This window comes from Macaca nemestrina, chromosome 8 (assembly GCF_043159975.1).
Source record: "Macaca nemestrina isolate mMacNem1 chromosome 8, mMacNem.hap1, whole genome shotgun sequence".
NCBI classification, from domain to species: domain Eukaryota; kingdom Metazoa; phylum Chordata; class Mammalia; order Primates; family Cercopithecidae; genus Macaca; species Macaca nemestrina.
The window spans coordinates 6,716,087-6,733,637 of record NC_092132.1 but is presented as its reverse complement, the minus strand read 5'-3'; the positions used below and the strand labels follow the sequence as shown (position 1 = coordinate 6,733,637).

Sequence of the window (17,551 nt, the reverse complement as noted above, 5' to 3'; positions counted from 1 at the left end):
TGATTATGATTGTTTCTGGGCCTCCAATACATCATCTAGCATGAGAATAATAAGCCAGGAGTCATTTCCTACAGTAGTCGTAGAGTTCTAACTTACTGCAGCTTCCAGTGAGAAGAGATCAGGATTTTGGTTTCACTGGGAACATGTTATAGGGTTTGGAACTACCAGGGTGGAGTGGGCATGAGGCTGTAATCCTTTATTCATTTGCTGAGATCCGCAGCTGTTAAGGTGTACAATGTCATTAAGGAAGCTAATGTCATCATAATATAAAATTATTCATGAATAAACTATTTTTAAGTAAAATTAGTTGCCTCTCAAATGCCCCTCTTTGCTTAACACTAACACCTCTCCCGACTACCAATTGTATCAACATCATTATCAGTTTCTCTTTTTGCTGATTGTCAAATGCTACAAAATCCAATAATATGCAAATACAGTGCAAAGAAATTACTAAGTGAAATTATAAACCTTGAAAGAATTGTAGAATTTTGTGAAGTTAAATGATAGCAAACTGATAAATTCCCTACAATATTCTTCACAAATGTGCACATGGCAGAGTTGGGCCAGGTAAGATGTGAGGCTGATAAATTAAAAATAATATTAACATCAAAGGCACATGGGAGGAAAATGTGTTGAATATTAAAGACTTAAAGTAGGCTTTCTGGGAAACCGAATAGTGCTTTTGTAGATAATTTACCTTTTTGTGAGTTTGCTCTAAAAGTCAACATGAAGTGAAAGATACCATGTCATGTTTTCATCTGATTTTATTGAAAATATACACTTAAAACAACGTAATTTATTCTCCTAATTAACACACAGTTACAACTAGAAGTCGAGTTGTTTAAAAAGAAGACAAAGCAAGCTTAATTTCATATATTTTAAATTTATACTCCTAACTGAACCTCTTCTCACTATACTTTTGAACAGGGTATTTCCTATTTGAAGGGGATTCCTTTTCAGTGGTCTTTCAGTCATTCCAGAAATCCTCTCCTTGCAAGGTCTGGGACAACGGTCTCGTGCGGAACCCATGGGAAATCCCAGGGGACTGATCCTGGGCTTGGCAGGAACACTAATTTCCAGTACCTGTTGCCATGGCTACCCGTGATGGATATGTGGGCTGCAACAGCAGTGGACTCTGATCAGAGGAGGAACATGACTAATCTATGGGCAGCCTACACTGAAGGGAGAGGGAAATGCTGAGAAGGGCACCAGTCAATGTCTACGCTACAGCTACTGTAAGAGCAGAGAGAACATCTGCTCAGGAGGACCAGTAGAGATCATTGAGATAATAACAAGACAGTTTCCCTATAACATGGGGAAAGCTGCTTACGATTTCTCATTTTCTACCTTCTTTGCTTGACATGATAACCTTGAAATACTGGCTTCCTACCCACCCAAGCTCAATTTGAAAAAAGAAGAAGCAAATCTGTCGTTTTGCCAATGTCCCCCAATCCCGACATCACTCTAATTACATGGTCCCTCAAGCCTACTCCAGACCCTCTGCACTTTCCCCCACACGCCTATGGGACTTGCATTTTTGGGTCATCTCTGTCACCTTTTGGGTATTGGCCCATCCCTTAAAATGAGAGACATGTTCAGTGTCATATCATGCCTGGTGAGTACAGATATGCATTCAAATGTCAAGGCCAAAAGAGGAGGGGATTAAAAATGATTACTTACTGGTGGCCCAGGGTTCCCTGGGGGCCCCATGAAACCTGGAACTCCAGGATGACCCTAGGAAAATAAAAGATGCAATTCTTTAAAGTGACTCTAAAAAATACTTTTTACTTTGTGCAAATATCAAATTTCAGGAAACAATCCAGAATCCACCTTCCAACCCTACAAACAATTTTGATTAAAGACACTGACAATAAAAGGGACTTCTTTTTATGTATCTCAATAGTACCTGACAACATTTATAAAAACAAATATATCCTGAAAGTGGATTTGCTTCAAAATAAGGTGTGGGCAGGGGGTGTGGAGAAATGGTTGAGGATAGAAATGAAAACAGGAGGGGTCATAATAATTGAAAGTGGTTGTGGTTAAGTGCAGGGTACATAAAGGTTCATTTTATTACAGTCTTTATTATTTACATATGCTTGAAGTGTTTCATAATAAAAACATAAAACACAAATAAATGCACACAAACACAATGTACACAATGGAAATGGTTAGGTTAACTGAATTACAGCCTTCATATCCCGGCAATATTACAGTTATTTTAAGCAAGAGATTTGTTTCTCCATGTGTAGAGAAGTCTATTGCATATTATAGAATAAGCTGAAAAAGTTATAGAACAAAGCTCGGAATCTAACACTTAGTCTTGTACAACAATGTTATGAAACCAAACAAACCACCAAGAAAGAAATGATTTCTCTGCCCTCCACCTCCAAGCCTTACCACTGAAACCACAGGCTACACCATTCAATGTAGAGTACATTGCATTTAATAAGTCATTCTTATAAGAATAATCCAAACACATTTTGTTTTTCCAAATATAGAAGAGACTTTAGCCGAGGAGCTCATTCAGACTTTGAGCACAGCTCTCATCTCACTGCCTGTGGGTTACTCATTCATGTCCCTCATGCCCTCACTGAACTGCAAGCCCAGTGAGGTCAGCAGTCTGTCCGCGAGTCATTCCAGATCTCAGAGCCAGGTGCAGTACCTGGCATGGAATTGGCTGACAATGAGCACTGGCTGTGAGATACAGAAGAGAGGGAGAAGTAAAGGGGAGGGCAGTTGGGAGAGGAGAGAAAAGAGAACAGGGAAAAGGATGACAGCAGCAAAGCTGGTAGAATTGTACTGGGCAGAAATCAGCTGGTTGCACTGGATAGAGGACGATAGGGAGGACATGCTCAGATCCACAGAGAGAGCAGCGAGCCCTCATTGGTACCATCCTATAGCACGTTAGGAGCAGTGGTCCAGCAGGCCTGGATATGCACTGACCAGAGCATGGAGTGTCTGTGAAGCATTTCAGCTAGCACCAAGAGAGCAAGATAACAGTAACTTGAGATGATGGGAGGGAAGAAGGGGGTATTTTGTAATGAATGACCATTTCAGTGGAAAAAAAAAAAAAAACAGTAAAGGTAAAATAGTACAAAAAGAAAGAAATGAAAAAGGAAAAGGAAAGAAAAGGAAGGAAGAAACAAAAGGAAAGGAAAGGGGAAAGGAAAGGAAAGGAAAGGAAAGGAAAGGAAAGGAAAGGAAAGGAAAGGAAAGGAAAGGAAAGGAACGGAACGGAACGGAAAGGAAAAGAAAGGAAAGGGGAAAGGAAAAGAAAGGAAAAGAAAGAAAAGGGGAAAGGAAAGGAAAGGGGAAGGAAGGAAGGAAGGAAGGAAGGAAGGAAGGAAGGAAGGAAGGAAGGAAAGGAGGGAGGAAGGGCGGGCAGGCAGTCTTCTCTGGGAGAGAGAAGGGAAAGAGGGCACTTACAGTGAACCAGAGATACCAAGATGAAAACCATAAAAATTAGATTTTTAAAAATCCTGCTACAGGCAAAGAAGAGACAAGGAATGACATTATACAATGGAAGCCACCTCGGAGAAACAGTGCTCCTTCTCAGGGTGAATGGTTCCTTATAAAGTGAATTTTTACCTGATCACCTTTCTGTCCAACCTCACCATCTGTACCACGTTCTCCTTGACTTCCCTTGAAAGGAAAAACAGAAAGGAAAGATGTCACTGGAAACTTTAACAGAGAAACAAAAAGCATTTTCATGCATCCATTCATTCATTCATTCATTCATTCATTCCGCAAAAACCTCTTATCAAGTTCTTGTGGTAGCTCAGACACGGTGGCAGCAGATAGATAGAAACAGGGCCTTGTTGAGGATGTGTGATAAAATGGCTTCACTGGGATTTGAAGTACGGGGTTGGAGAGGGGGCAGCAGGAAATGGGGCTGGGGAGGCAGGCAGGGTTCATTTCTTTGAGAGCTTTGCATGTCAACATCTGATGTTAGATTTAATTGTAGGCACTGGAAACCATTAAAAGGATGAGTAGTTGTCCTAGGTTCTAGCTGTGGGTGTAGTGTGGGATAGGCTAGTGGTCCAGGCTATAGAGAAAAGGGTCGGTTAAAAAACAAGTGGTGTTCCAGGTGTGGCAGGAAAAGAGGCAGAAAAAAACCAGGGTCTGCAGGCCTTGCAGAATAGGTATGAGGGTGAGGGAGAAGCAGAAGTTTAGATGGTGGCAGGAGGAGCAGCAGCACCACACAGGAAGCTTTGGAAGAATTTATCTACACATAAGTTTCTTGCTCCCTCCCTTACTAGCTGTGAGACTTTGAGGAGCCACTTCACTAAAATTGCTCAAGTTGTTTGTTTGTTTTGTAACCTGCAAGAACAAGAAAATAATGATGCCTACCTCATGAAATGTTAGAGAATAAAATAATAAATGGGAAACAGCATAGAGCCCAGAACACAGTAAGAGCTCAATAAATCTTAGGTATAATTATTATCTTTATTATTTTGCCACTTGCTAACTGTGTGTCATTGGACAAGACAATTAAACTCTCTGTCTGCTTCGAGAATCATAAAATAATCTTTGTCATGGGGTTGCTGTGAGAGTTAAATGACCTACAATAGACAAAGTGCTTAGACTTATAACAGGTTGTGTGTTAGCTCTCAATAAACATTAGCTATCATCACTCTCTTTGTCATTATCACCATGATGATCATCATGATCATCATCATCACCATCACCATTGTTATTATTCCATAACCATCATCACCATAATCACGATCATAATCACGATCACCATCAACATTAGCACGACCAGAGCAATTATCATCACTGTCACCATCATCATCATCATCCTCATCTTCACCATCATCATCATTGTCTACATCATAATTATCAACAACACCACAACTATGGTCATCATCACCATCATCCTCATCCTCATCGTCATCATTATTGCCATTGTCATCATCATCATGGTCATCAAGATGCTCAAAATATACAACCTACCAAAAATACTTTTTACAGACCACCCATGAAAGTAACAGCCAAAGGTTCCAATCCTTTAACTATTATCTACCTTAGCTCTACCTTTGTTAACGAGTGTGTTTCTGTAAAATGTTTTTAAACAAAAGCATTTCAATTCCTTTAAAAGAATGTATTATGTAGTAAACAGGTTTGTGGCAGCAGGTCAATCTTAGCTGTGGTTCTATGCCTGTCGCCCCTTATCTTTGCATTCTTAAACATATAATGTTCCCTCTCTGGTCTCAGTTTGTTCATCTAGTAAATAAAGGATGAGGGGCAGGTCCATCTAGGAGGGTCCTTCCAGGGGTCCAGTGCCCCCAAATTCTCTCATGGAAACATCAAGTCCAGCTCTCTTTCAATCCAGACTGTTCTACCACCTCAGCAGACCACTGATGACAGTGACTACACAATAATCACCCCTCTCTTCCTGTGATATATTAGGAGGGTTAGGCGAGCTCATATCTGTGAAGTGCTAAATACCATTGTTTAGAAGAGAAAAAAATGGAGTCAGAGAGAAAGAGCATTTCTTCTGACATTTTTCTATGTAATTATTTTTACTGTTTCTAAATCTAAATAAAGGCAGCACACCGTCTGCAGACCATGTTGTACTCAACGAAAAGAAGTGACATAGAATAGCCCACTGCTTCCTTAACATTTAGGACAATTACCTTAAAAGTAAATGGCTTCCTTTCAAATTCCAGTCCTCAGTCTGGGTTTAGAATACTTTCAACACTCATGTAGCAACATTGAAAATGTCAGCAGCTCAAGGATCTCCACAGTTGTCCCTGTCTCCTACTCCAACGTAGTCAGGGATCAAAGCAAACACACCCACCCCCAAGCCTGACTCACTTCCTTCCAGAGAAGGGGGCTGACATTTACAGAGCCCCGACTCTTCCAGGAACTCTGCCAAGGCTTCCCACATGATATCCCATTACATATATTTCCTTGTTTATATCCTGAACTGATGCAAAAATATTTAATACGTCTTTATTCTCTTATTGAGCCAGTAAGTCTACTCTATGAGGTAGGGCTTATTATCAGAGTGTTAGATAATAAATCTGAAGTCCAGCCCAGTTCAGTCACTCACCTGAGCTCACAAAGCTTATAGAAAGCAAGGTCTGGAATCTAATCCAGATCCATTTGTCTGATGATCAAATATCCAAGCTGGCTTTCTCTGCCCGTATTACTTTTCTGGCTATTTTCCTAGACCATGATGCCTTGTCCAACTAGTTTCAAAACGTCAAGTGCACTGGATTTATAGTCAGAAAGACTGAGTGACTATGCTGAGCATGGGCCAGATACCTTTCTATACACTGGAGATATAACAGTCAACAAAACAGATAAAAACCCTGTCCACTGGGAATTCATATTCCAGGGAGATTACCAGCTCATCATTTTGTTAGTTTAGTCCTCTTCAGAAGAGGTTTATTAAAGAGCCATTCCCAGGGCTTAATTCCTCCAGTTGAAAATAAGGAAAGAAACTTTGCCCCACTCTGTTTACTGAAAACACTTACTTTAGAAAACTTGTTATTGTGAGTTTTTTGGGTTTTTTTTTTTTGGTGGTGGGGGGTCTCTTTGAAAGGTATGTAAATACTTTTAAAAGCTAAATGAGACTTTTGCTAGCTTTGTGACCCAGGAAGCCGGGAATGTCTTTCTCAAGGACCTAGGAACCATCTCTTTGAAACAGAATCAACAAAGAAGATAGCATTCCTATCTATCTCCTAGTTCCTGTCAAACAGTAGAAGCCCAACTTCAGCAGATGACCGGCTCCAAGTTGCAAATCCATTTCCTGCCATGAAGATGTGAGAAGTTTACCTTTGCTTTGAATAAGGTCAATTAGTTAACACAGACACACAGACACCCACCGCAATTACCAGGTGAATCTAGGAAGAACATGTGGTACCATTAAATCTTCTCACTTAAGGACTAGTTATTGCTTATCTTGAGAACATGTATGTGATAGGCAGCTGTATCAGCTTGGCTATCTAAAAGAGTAGATTTCTTTCTGTCTTTGCAGTCTCTTAGCATATTGTCTGTAATGCAAATCACATTCTGGTTTAATGCTATTCAATAATAAAATTGTTTTCTTTCTCTTCTACCTTCATGGAAAACCTCTCTGAGTTAGGAGAAGATTTTGTTTTTAATTACATTTTTCCAGCACCATCATGTGCTAAGCACATGATAAAACAATCATTTGGAAGGTACATTCATACCAGTAATTGCGCTAAGAGTGCTGTCCTTCATGAATACACTGAACAGGCGATTTTCTCAAAAGGTTTTCAAACTGTTGAGGGCAGGGACTAAACTTTCCCCGGTTAGTAACTCTCTACTACTCTCAGAACAAACCCTTCTCCTAAACTTTTATGTGCTGTTGTCCTGCTTGGAAAACCTTTCTCCATCGATAGCTGGTAACTTCCTGACTAACCCTCCAATGCAACTAAAACCCTGCCTCCTCCAGGTGGCAACTAAAACCCTGCCTCCTCCAGGTGACAATTAAAATCCTACCTCCTCCAGGTGGCCTTCACAGGTTACCCCTTGTTCCATGGTGTTAGTTTTCTTTCAGTTGTTTACTCTTCTTCTGACAATTTGTTGTGGTTGTTGTTAACTCAAATGAAGCAAGTATTATAAGGACCACTTGCAGTTACATGTATTAAATGCTTCCTACCTGCTGTGATTTGTAAATTCCCCTTCTTCAGTTCTCACATTCTCATTCTGAGACAGGTTGTACAGTTCTTTCTCAGATGAGGGACACAAGGTACTGATGAGGGACCCAAGGTTCAGATAAATAAATGCCCAAGTCCTATAATTAGCAAGAAAAATTCACTTAACTAATAAGAGGCATAGCGGGTTGGGGACCACTGGCTTCCAGATCCCAGGCCTGTGTCCACGGCCCTTTTTGGCTTCCTGCCTCCATCATACATTCCTAAGTGTTCGCTGCAAGCTTGTGGGTCTTTCTTCTCTGTCACAGAATCAGGCTGTGGAAGGAATGGCCCATATCTGACCTCTCTATATACCTCCTGACTTGAAAGGAAACTGTTAAGGTGATGCTTGGTGAGAATCTTTCAGAATTGTGGCAGTTATGTATGGAAAGAATTTTCTGCTGTGGGAAAGAACATGGAGTAAGTGGCTCCGGGTTATTTTCTGGGCAGGATGGGAATCCCAAGCCTTTTTCAGGTAGTGCCAATGGCAGCAGGTATTATCTCTGCCTCCTTGGAGTCATCCATACCCTTCAAATGAGGACTTTTGCTCATTGGGTGTCTCTGGGTCCATGACAGGCCCCCTTTAGGTCCTACTACTGGTTGGTAACATGTGATGAGAAAGAAATAAAAACGCTTTTTGTAGGGGACAGAATAGTCATCATTTCCAACCCAGACAAGGCATTTACGTCTGACTCTGTAGAATACACGCTCCCAGGGTCATTGCTGTGGTTACCATCTTGTTGCTTCTTTCTCCTTTACACAGATCATAATCACAACTGCAGCAACAATCTCCAGACCCTGTATCTTAAAGTTAGTGTTTTATGCAAGTTCATAGTACTAGAATGGAGCTCTGTAGTTGACCATGTGGCATGAACCTCCTCATGCTGGCCACTGAAGAGAGCAGCTGCAAATCTGTAAGATAAATCTTGGGGAAGCTGCTTCCCTGATGCTGTGCCGCAGTTGCAAAGGAACCAAACCCTCTTGGCAGTGCATGAGACCAATGAACGCCCAGAGCCTTTGGTTGTGAAAGGATGCTGACAATAATTGTAAGTACTCCATCAAGGGTTGCATTTTCAGTTTACAAACTCATCTTCACATCCCCAAGTCTAGTGGAGATACTATTTGATAAATGAAGTTGAACAGAGAGGAAATGAAACAGTCCTTCCGTCTATTTTCTGGAAAGTGGTGTGGGGTAAATGACAAGCATAGAAGTTGGCTTGGCTTTGAAGCCAAGGACCACAATAGACTGAGTCCACGGAGGACATATTTAACCCTTCTGTGACGCATTTTCTCAACAGTAAGTGGTGATAAGGGGCAGCTATTGCTGACAGGAGCATTAGCAGATATAGTGTAAACTAAAGCATTGCACCCCACTAGGAGCTGTCCTGGGTGCTGGTGCTGGTATCAGCTATTACTAAAGAGTATGACAGGACAATAACTACTTGGGGTACTGAAGTTGGACTAGCAGGGGTCAACCCCAGTTATAGTACCTGCTAGTTTTGTAGCTGTGGCATTTAATCTTGTTAAACCTTAGTTTCCTCATCTGTAAAGTGAAACAACAGCTCTGCCTCCTAGCATCATGCTGACCATTGCAGGAGATACTAACCTGCTCCTTGGAACACTGAGCACCCTGCCCAATGCAACTGCCTGGGGCTCATCATGCAGGGTTAGACCACATGCCCCAAGGACTTCTTGTGGTTGGAGTGACCATCAACTCCTAAATGGAGCAAGAAGAACCCCTGTCTTTCAGATGCAGCACTAATTGTTTTCTTTTTTTCTCGATGGAAGCTTTCTATTCTCAGGGTATTTAAAGGAGCAAGCCCTCCATTGAAGCAAATTACAAGGGAACAAAAGCAGGGCCATTACTAAAAACATCAGCACTGCATGCAGGGTTGGGCTGAAGGAGAAAACAGTCCATACTTCATGGAGCTAACTCCTTATCTGTTTAATTGATATGCTTTACTTCTTTGAATAAAGACAATTCTGGCCGGGTGTGGTGGCCCACACCTCTAATTTCAGCACTTTGGGAGGCCAAGGCGGGCAGACCAAGAGGTCAGGAGTTTGAGACCAGCCTGACCAATATGGTGAAACCCCATCTCTACTAAAAACACAAAAATTAGCTGGATGTGGTGGCATGCACCTGTAGTCCCAGCTACTCAGGGGGCTGAGACAGCAGAATCACTTGAACCTGAGAGGTGGAAGTTTCAGTGAGCTGAGATTGCAACACTGCACTCCAGCCTGGGCAACAGAGCAAGACTCCACCTTTTTAAAAAAAGGCAATTCCTCTTCAGCAGAGGCTAAGCCCAGCAGCCAGCAAGTTGACAGCAAAGATTACTTAAGGTTCAGGTAAAATTTGAAATTACAAGGTGAGAAGCCTGGCCTCATCTGGCGATCCCAGAAAGAGAAGGTCATGCCCAGTAAGGAGTTCCTACATTTGAAGATGCTGCACTTTCCTGATGCCTTTCAATCTAACACTGCCCCGGGGAAATCTCTTGTTCTATCTGCACTGAGATCTGATATCTATAACTCCTGATGCAGGAGTCTTGCCTCTGTCAAAACCCTCTAAATCTTCACAGTCCACGGGTCATGATAGCTAGACGTCTTAACCTGCCAGCTAGCGTCTGGGAGACCTGGGTGTTTTCCATTCTGTTATGCCACAAAGCTGGTGTCGTTGTCACAGCACAGAATTGTTGGGTTTTTTGCTTGCTTTTTTACAGTCATGACAACAGTGCCAACAACCTTTTCCAGGACTGGGCCTATGGTAAGGAAAGTGAATCACTTACCTTGGGTACTGAATACCTCTTGCTGAGAAGCCAAGAGAAATAATATCCCTATGCAATATAGATAGATAGATAGATAGATAGATAGATAGATAGATAGATAGATGATAGATGATAGATAGATAGATAGACAGACAGACAGACAGATAGATAGACAGATAGATTGCAAAGGGATGTTATTTTATATATATTATTTTTTCAATTTTTTTTTTCTTGAGACAGGGTCTCACTCTGTCACCCAGACTGGAGTGCCGTGGCACGATCTTCACTCACTACAACCTCTGTCTCCTGGGTTCAAGTGATTCTCATGCCTTAGCCTCCCGAGTAGCTGGGATTACAGGTATGTGTTACCACACCTGGCTAATTTCTGTTCTTAGTAGAAATGAGGTTTCACCATGTTGGCCAAGTAGCTGGGATTACAGATGTGCACCACCATCCCTAGCTAATTTTTGTATTTTTCGTAGAGACGGGGTTCCACCATGTTGGCCAGGCTGGTCTTGAACTCCCAGCCTCATGTGACCTATCTGCCTCAGTCTCCCAAAGTGCTGGGATTACAGGTGGTAGCCACTGTGCCTGACCCCTATGCAATATTTTAAAAAGTCAATCTAAAATAACTTAAGATGATTGAAATAGCAAAATGTAAATAAACACAGGTATCTGACGCCGCTGGTATTTGGCAGAAGTGAGTTAGGTAGGTCATTCAAGTGGAGGGTGGGGTCATGTCTTTATTTTAAATTTTGATATTTTGTTCCTCATGAAATGATTGCATTACTTTTAAATTTTATAAAATATGGCAGGCCAGGCGCGGCGGCTCACACCTGTAATCCCAGTACTTTGGGAGGCCAAGGCGAGCAGATCACGAGGTCAGGAGATGGAGACCATCCTGGCTAAAACAGTGAAACCCCGTCTCTACTAAAAATACAGAAAATAAAAATTAAAAAAAATTAACCGGGCATAGTGGCAAGTGCCTGTAATCCCAGCTACTCGGGAGGCTGAGGCAGAAGAATGGCGTGAACCAGGGAGGCAGAGCTTGCAGTGAGCTGAGATTGCACCACTGCACTCCAGCCTGGGCAACTGAGTGAGACTCTGTCTCAAAAAATAATAATAATAATAATGCATTAAAGTATTATTTATCTAGGTTGCTGAGGTTTCTGACTTCTTCAATTTTATTCCCGAATCCTCACCCTAAATATGGGGCTGCCACCACTGTGACCACAAGGGCTAAAAAAGCTAATGTCAAATGAGCACTTACAATTGAGAAATAAAAATAAAATCCTAGGCCCCCTAACCAACTGTACAGACCCCCTCTTGGCCAAGGAGACTCAGAAAATCCTTAAAAACTGAGTTCCCAGCCTGACCACCATCTCTGGACTGGTTTTGGCCAACTCACAGAGCATGTGTAGTCAAAGCTTTCACGTCTTCTGCTTCACCTTTTGATGTCAGAGGTTTCAAAACTTTAAAAACTCCACCCTTGGATTATGCTAATGCTGCCATTTTTTGAACACATGACCCATGATGAGGCATGAAACTCAATTTCCCATGCACATGTTTCTCCTTCCATAAAGATTCATGACTTCTCCTATAGCTTTTTAAATACATGCATTTGACCAGCCTGCTCAGCATAAATCCTGCTGCTTCTACCCTGCCCTTGAGGCACTTGCTCTTGGTTTCTGCCGGAGGCTATGCTTCCCAGCCTGCGAGATGGACAGCCTGCAAGTGCAATCCTATGTGAGAAATAAAGGTCTCCTTTCCAAGTCTGTGGGCCTGAGACAGGATAGGCAATCAAGGAAGTAATCATGTTCTCAGGATACAGCAACCGTCCGTAGTGACAGTAAGGACAAGCAACACAATAAGCCTCAGCATTCACATTATAATTAAGCTCATCCATGCAAAGCTATCTTCAGTAGGGACTTTCCCCTCTAGAGAGCATGTGCAGTTAGATTTTGCCCAACCTCAAACTGACCCTTTGTTCATAATAGTAAAAAACATACCCCTTGGTGGAGATTTAAGATGCTAATGAGACATGTGACATATGAACAAGTATGTACAGCTACTGCACATGTGCACCCAGAGGACCACTCAGAACATGCTTATGAGTAATGCCTCTTCCCACCTCCTTATGAATAATCATGTAAGGCTCCCATAAAGGGAGTCTCCCTAGTGCTGGTCTTTGCTGTCTCATCCTTACGAGCAGCCCACCCTGAATCCTCTCTCTCTCAGGTGTACTGTCTGTTCTGCCCCTAACTTTCAAAGTATTCTTTTTCTTTTGCAATAAATTACACGATGCTGCATCTCCTTTGCTGTGTGTCTCTTGTTTAAATTATTTTCAACCAAGAACTGAGGTATCACAATAGCCACACTCTGTCATTCTTCAGTTGATACAAAGTACCAGGCACTGATGGGAGCATTTTGCCTGCAGTTGTCACAGTAATAAGCCTGTAGGGTCATAGTTTTTATAGTCCCTTGTTAACTTTAGGAAACAAAAGGCCAGAGAGGTTAAGAAACTATCCCAAAGTCACACAGCTGAGATGGAATTCTCACCCCAAGGCCTGGCTTCTGAACTTTCTCTCCTAGTGACAATTTTATGCCACTTCTTCTATCAGATGAGGCATGTTATGTCCAGCCAGGCCTCAGGAAGAGACACGGGGACACATTTGGCCCCAAGTGTTGGTGGGGAAGGTGTTTAGTCTGCAGCAGCACAGAGACCACGAGAGATAAGGGAACACACTCTGGGGAGCACCAATGACAGTGGGAAGGGAATGAGGGTGTGGATCTATCTGTCCCCATACCAGCACTCAGGCGCTTTCTTCTTAGAATTAAATACTATCACCGCCAACAGCTCAAACAGCTCCAGCCCCAGCACATTTGTTTTGACAGCCAGAGAGCTTCCCTGCCTATTCTAGGTTTGAGATTATACCCCCCTTTCTCTCAGGCCAGCCTCCCTGGCTTTGGGAAACCACAGAGCCACAGAGCTGCTTTTAGACATGCCTTATCACTCACATGAGAATAACAGTGCTCGTTTGCATTCAAAAAGCACTTTCCTAGTATTTTTCAACTCAGTGCCACGTTCTTTTTATGTATCATATCACTCAATTTTAACAAATCCCTGACACCATTTGTATTTTTGTCATTACTGTGGAGGTGTCTGACCAAAAAACTCACGTCTTAACCAGCAGGTCCCACACAGTCCAATTCTTCCATGCATTTCATACTTTCTAACACGCAGTTGTTTGTAAATGAGCAACTGAGATTCCACAAGTTGAAGTCACCTGCCCATGGTCAATAGGATAGTCAGTGCCATGCTAGACCCAGAACAGGGGTTTTCTGATTTTCAAAACCACTCCTTTACACTGGCTGGCCATCACTCTTCCTTACATTGAGATTAACCATTGAGATGAGCAGAATAGACCCATGCAGATGGTTATGAAGTCTCACTGACCTGTGGTCCAGCTATTCCTGGGGGCCCTGGTAGGCCTGGAGGTCCAGGCTCTCCCTATATCAGGGACACAAGGAAAAAAACGGAAACAAGAATGAGTATCTGGCCCACATCCAGGGTCATCACCAAGCCATCACCCTCACACCTCCATTCACTCATTTTCCACTGGGACTTCCTGGCAGCCACCCCTGCCCCTAGCCTGTCTGAGCAAAGGGTATAGGCAAGTGGTAGTACTGAGTGTGGCTGTGCAACCATGGCGTGACTAACCATTGATGTGGTTAGTTGGTGTGTCTCCAAGATGACGCGATGGCCCCTGCCTCCCATATTTGCAACCTGAAGCAGCCGTCCTGCCATTTGTTCCGCGGTTGGTCTATACGGCCAACAGGACATGACAGAAGTGATGGTGTGTACTTGCTGAGATTAAGATTAGGGTATAAGATGGCTCACTCCCACCCTGGCCTGCCACACCCCCGCCCCGCCCCCTCCAGCTTGCACTTTTTCTATCCAACTACTCATTTTGGGGAAAACCAGTTTCCATGTCTTGATCTCACTCAAGCAGCTCTGCAGAGAGGCCCATGTGGTAAGGAACTGAGGTCTCCATCAACAGCCACAAGAGTGAACCTGGTTGGAAGGGGATCTTCCACCAGATGGACCCTGAGATGACAGAAGCTCAGGGCTTGAGGGTTGCCTCATGGAAGACCTGAGCCAGGACAACCCAGCGAAACCACTTCTGGATTTCTGCCCCAGAAATTTGAGATAATAAATATTTGTTGTTTTAAGCCACTCAGTTTTGGAGCAATCTGCAATGTAGTGATAGACAACTAAAATAGTTGAGAAGAGAGAAAAAGTGTGCTGCACTAAGAAATAGAGTCTGAATTATGTAGCATCTCATTTGTGTGTGTGTGTTTGTGCTTTATAAATATATGTACATGTATAATTACACTGGCGCATATTGCGCGTTCTTTGTAGTTATTTTCATAGCCATTTTCTCATGGTTATTTTCACTTCAAGCTCTGTAATACCTGGAGTGTCAGCTGCTTGACTCTGAGAAAGGACCACCCAGGTGGGAGGGTGGGGGTTCTCGGCCCCCCGCCAGGTCCTGCCAGGGGTCATGGAGCATTGAGTGGTTCTGAACATCAGAATCACTGTGTAGTAGTTGCAGTAAACACACAGAATACAGCAAAGCAACTGTGGTAGAAAGGTCTGGAAAAGACTGATCTAAACATTTCCCTAAGTGATTCAGAAATGCCACCCTGACAGCCTCTGCACTGATATCAAGAATCTTTGAGGTCAAGACTCCTGGAATAAACTCCTAAAGACCCATTTATCTTAATGAACTAAATGATCTTCCGAGCTGTTTAAAATTAAGGCAATGGAAAAGGCTCATGACATGGATGTAAGAACATTCAAACATGTTTATTTACTATCTGATAAAATATGATACAAGAAATGCTGCAAATCAAATAAATGCCTGTTTTTAATAAGTTGATCACCAGGAGAATTTAATTAGGTGAAATTATTCTTAGTCAAATTAGCTTTAGGATTGGCCTCTGTCCCTTCCAGGGTTCCGGAGTGTATGGAGAAATTTCGAGGACTGTGGCACACCCATGGGGTCTATGCTCAAATAGCCTGCGTAGCTGAATCGGTGGAAAGGGAAAAAGCACTGCTTAAGTCTCAGAGAGTCAGAATAAAGGTCATCTTTCACATTTGTGTTTGTATTCCCTGTACCATGTATGGGTAAGATACAAACTACAAATAACAGGCTTAATTCTCTCTTTTTTGAAAAGAAAGAGAATCTCACCTAAGTCTTTTTCTTAAAGCATTTACTTTAGAAAACGGATCATTGTCAGTTCTTTATCTGTCTCTTTGAAATGTGTGTAAATCCTTTTAAAAGGCAAAGAAGACTTTTTTTTTTTTCTTTCCAGTTTGATGACCCAGGACATAAACATGCAAGAAGTTTATTTTCACTTTAGATAAAGCCAATTAGCTAAGACAGAGGGCCATCTGAATTACCAGGTGAATCTAAGATGAACATATGTGACAAATAGCACTGTCAAGACCTCCTACTTGAGGACTAATTATTGCTTACCTTGAGAAAATGTCTGTAATGGACTTTATCTGCTTAGCTATATAAAAGAGTGAGATTTCTTCCTGTCCTTACCATCTCTTAACAGATTGTCTGTAATGCACGTGATATTCAAGTTTAAATTTAATTCAATATTAAAATGGTTTTCTTTCTCTTCTACCTTTGTGAAGAAGTTTTCTGGGTTGGGAGGAGATTTTGTTTTTAATTCTATTTCCCCGGCACCCATGAAACTCCCTACTTCTGTTTTGCCCCAGGACAGACCATGAACTCCTTTAGAATAGAGTCTCAGCCTTTTTCTTCTGAACCTCCCCATTGTCTACATGTTGACTGACGCATAAGACACACGTAATGGGGTGTCATAAACAGGCAATGACAAGGGATTGAATGCATGCATGAATGGACGGATCCATTGATTGATCTATGAGTCTGAAGTGCTTATGTTGGTGCCTATTACATAGTAGATAGGCAAAGTTGTTGGATGATAAAAGAAAGGAAGGGAGAAAGATGGGGAGGCAAGGAATGTAACTGAATGAGTATATGTTTCCAGGTGTCAGCATGTACTGAAAAGTCACAATCAACATCTTCTTAAAGTAACAAAGACCCATAGATACCCAGTTCTTACCATTTCCATAGCTGTGTCCCACAACTCCGTATTCCTCATCTATCTTGAATCTTGAACCCCTGAAACCCTGAACACCTTTGGAGGCAGCTAGGGCAATATGAGATCTCCAGAATGATATTTTCATTGTGATGATAAAAATCAAGTTTCCCCTTTTCTCCTTACCTTTTTCCCTTCTGTGCCTTCTTTCCCTGGCTTTCCTGGGAGACCTTTGTCCCCCTTAAAACCTGGTAGACCAGGGAGGCCTGGGGGGCCAGGAGGGCAGTCACTGCACACATCCTGAGAGGGGAGAGAGGGAGGGACAAGCAGAGAATGACTAGCAAACACAGTTTCAAAGCAAAGCAAAGTAGCCCCGGCTGCTGCCTCTCCAGATGGAGATTTTGTTTTTAAATACCAGAGAAGATAGAAAAGCAAATAGGTGGACTGAGTCATGATCCAAATACTTTTGTGTCTAAACTTTGCATTTTCCCTTTCTTCACTGAAAGTTAGGTTTCGGCACTGACATGTCTGGATATTCCTCCATTTCCTCCTACTTCCACGCAGACTTCTGGAAGGATAGCCTGAGGAAATGATGTCAAAAATTCATGTAAAATGATCTGTGAGCATCTGAAAACATTAACAGAGCAAATTTAATACAAACATTTAGTATTACTAAAAATAGCATGCTCTGTCCCTGATGTTAGAGGCCAAGCTGGGAGCTGAATTCTCCGTTCTGAGTTTGCCCAAGCCAAGTGGTTTCTGAACAAGGAAGAAGGATAAACAAGGCGACAGGCACACACCCTTGGGACTTTGTTTCTGTGACACAATCCAGGCTCTGACCATGCTTAGCTTTATTTTTTACCCAAGGTAAGCATTTAATAAATGGTCCCTGGAGTTGGGCTTTGTTCTACTTCTTTACGGCAGGTAAATACTGCTCCTTGAGTAAATTTAAAGTCCTCTGAGCCCGGAGCATGTGTT

At 42.3% G+C, this 17,551-nt stretch overlaps 1 protein-coding gene across 3 annotated transcripts in view; it reads right to left on the bottom strand.

Moving 5' to 3' along the window:
• Positions 1-17,551, bottom strand: part of LOC105488274 (collagen type XXII alpha 1 chain) — a 327,347-nt gene that overhangs the window by 43,810 nt on the left and 265,986 nt on the right. For all 3 annotated transcript variants that reach the window (XM_011752157.2, XM_011752158.2, XM_071067774.1), the window contains exons 45-48: positions 16,760-16,873; positions 13,893-13,946; positions 3,592-3,645; positions 1,681-1,734 (exon numbers count right to left, since the gene is read on the bottom strand). In XM_011752157.2, coding sequence (XP_011750459.2) covers positions 1,681-1,734; positions 3,592-3,645; positions 13,893-13,946; positions 16,760-16,873 — 276 coding nt within the window. The remainder of the gene's footprint in view (positions 1-1,680; positions 1,735-3,591; positions 3,646-13,892; positions 13,947-16,759; positions 16,874-17,551) is intronic.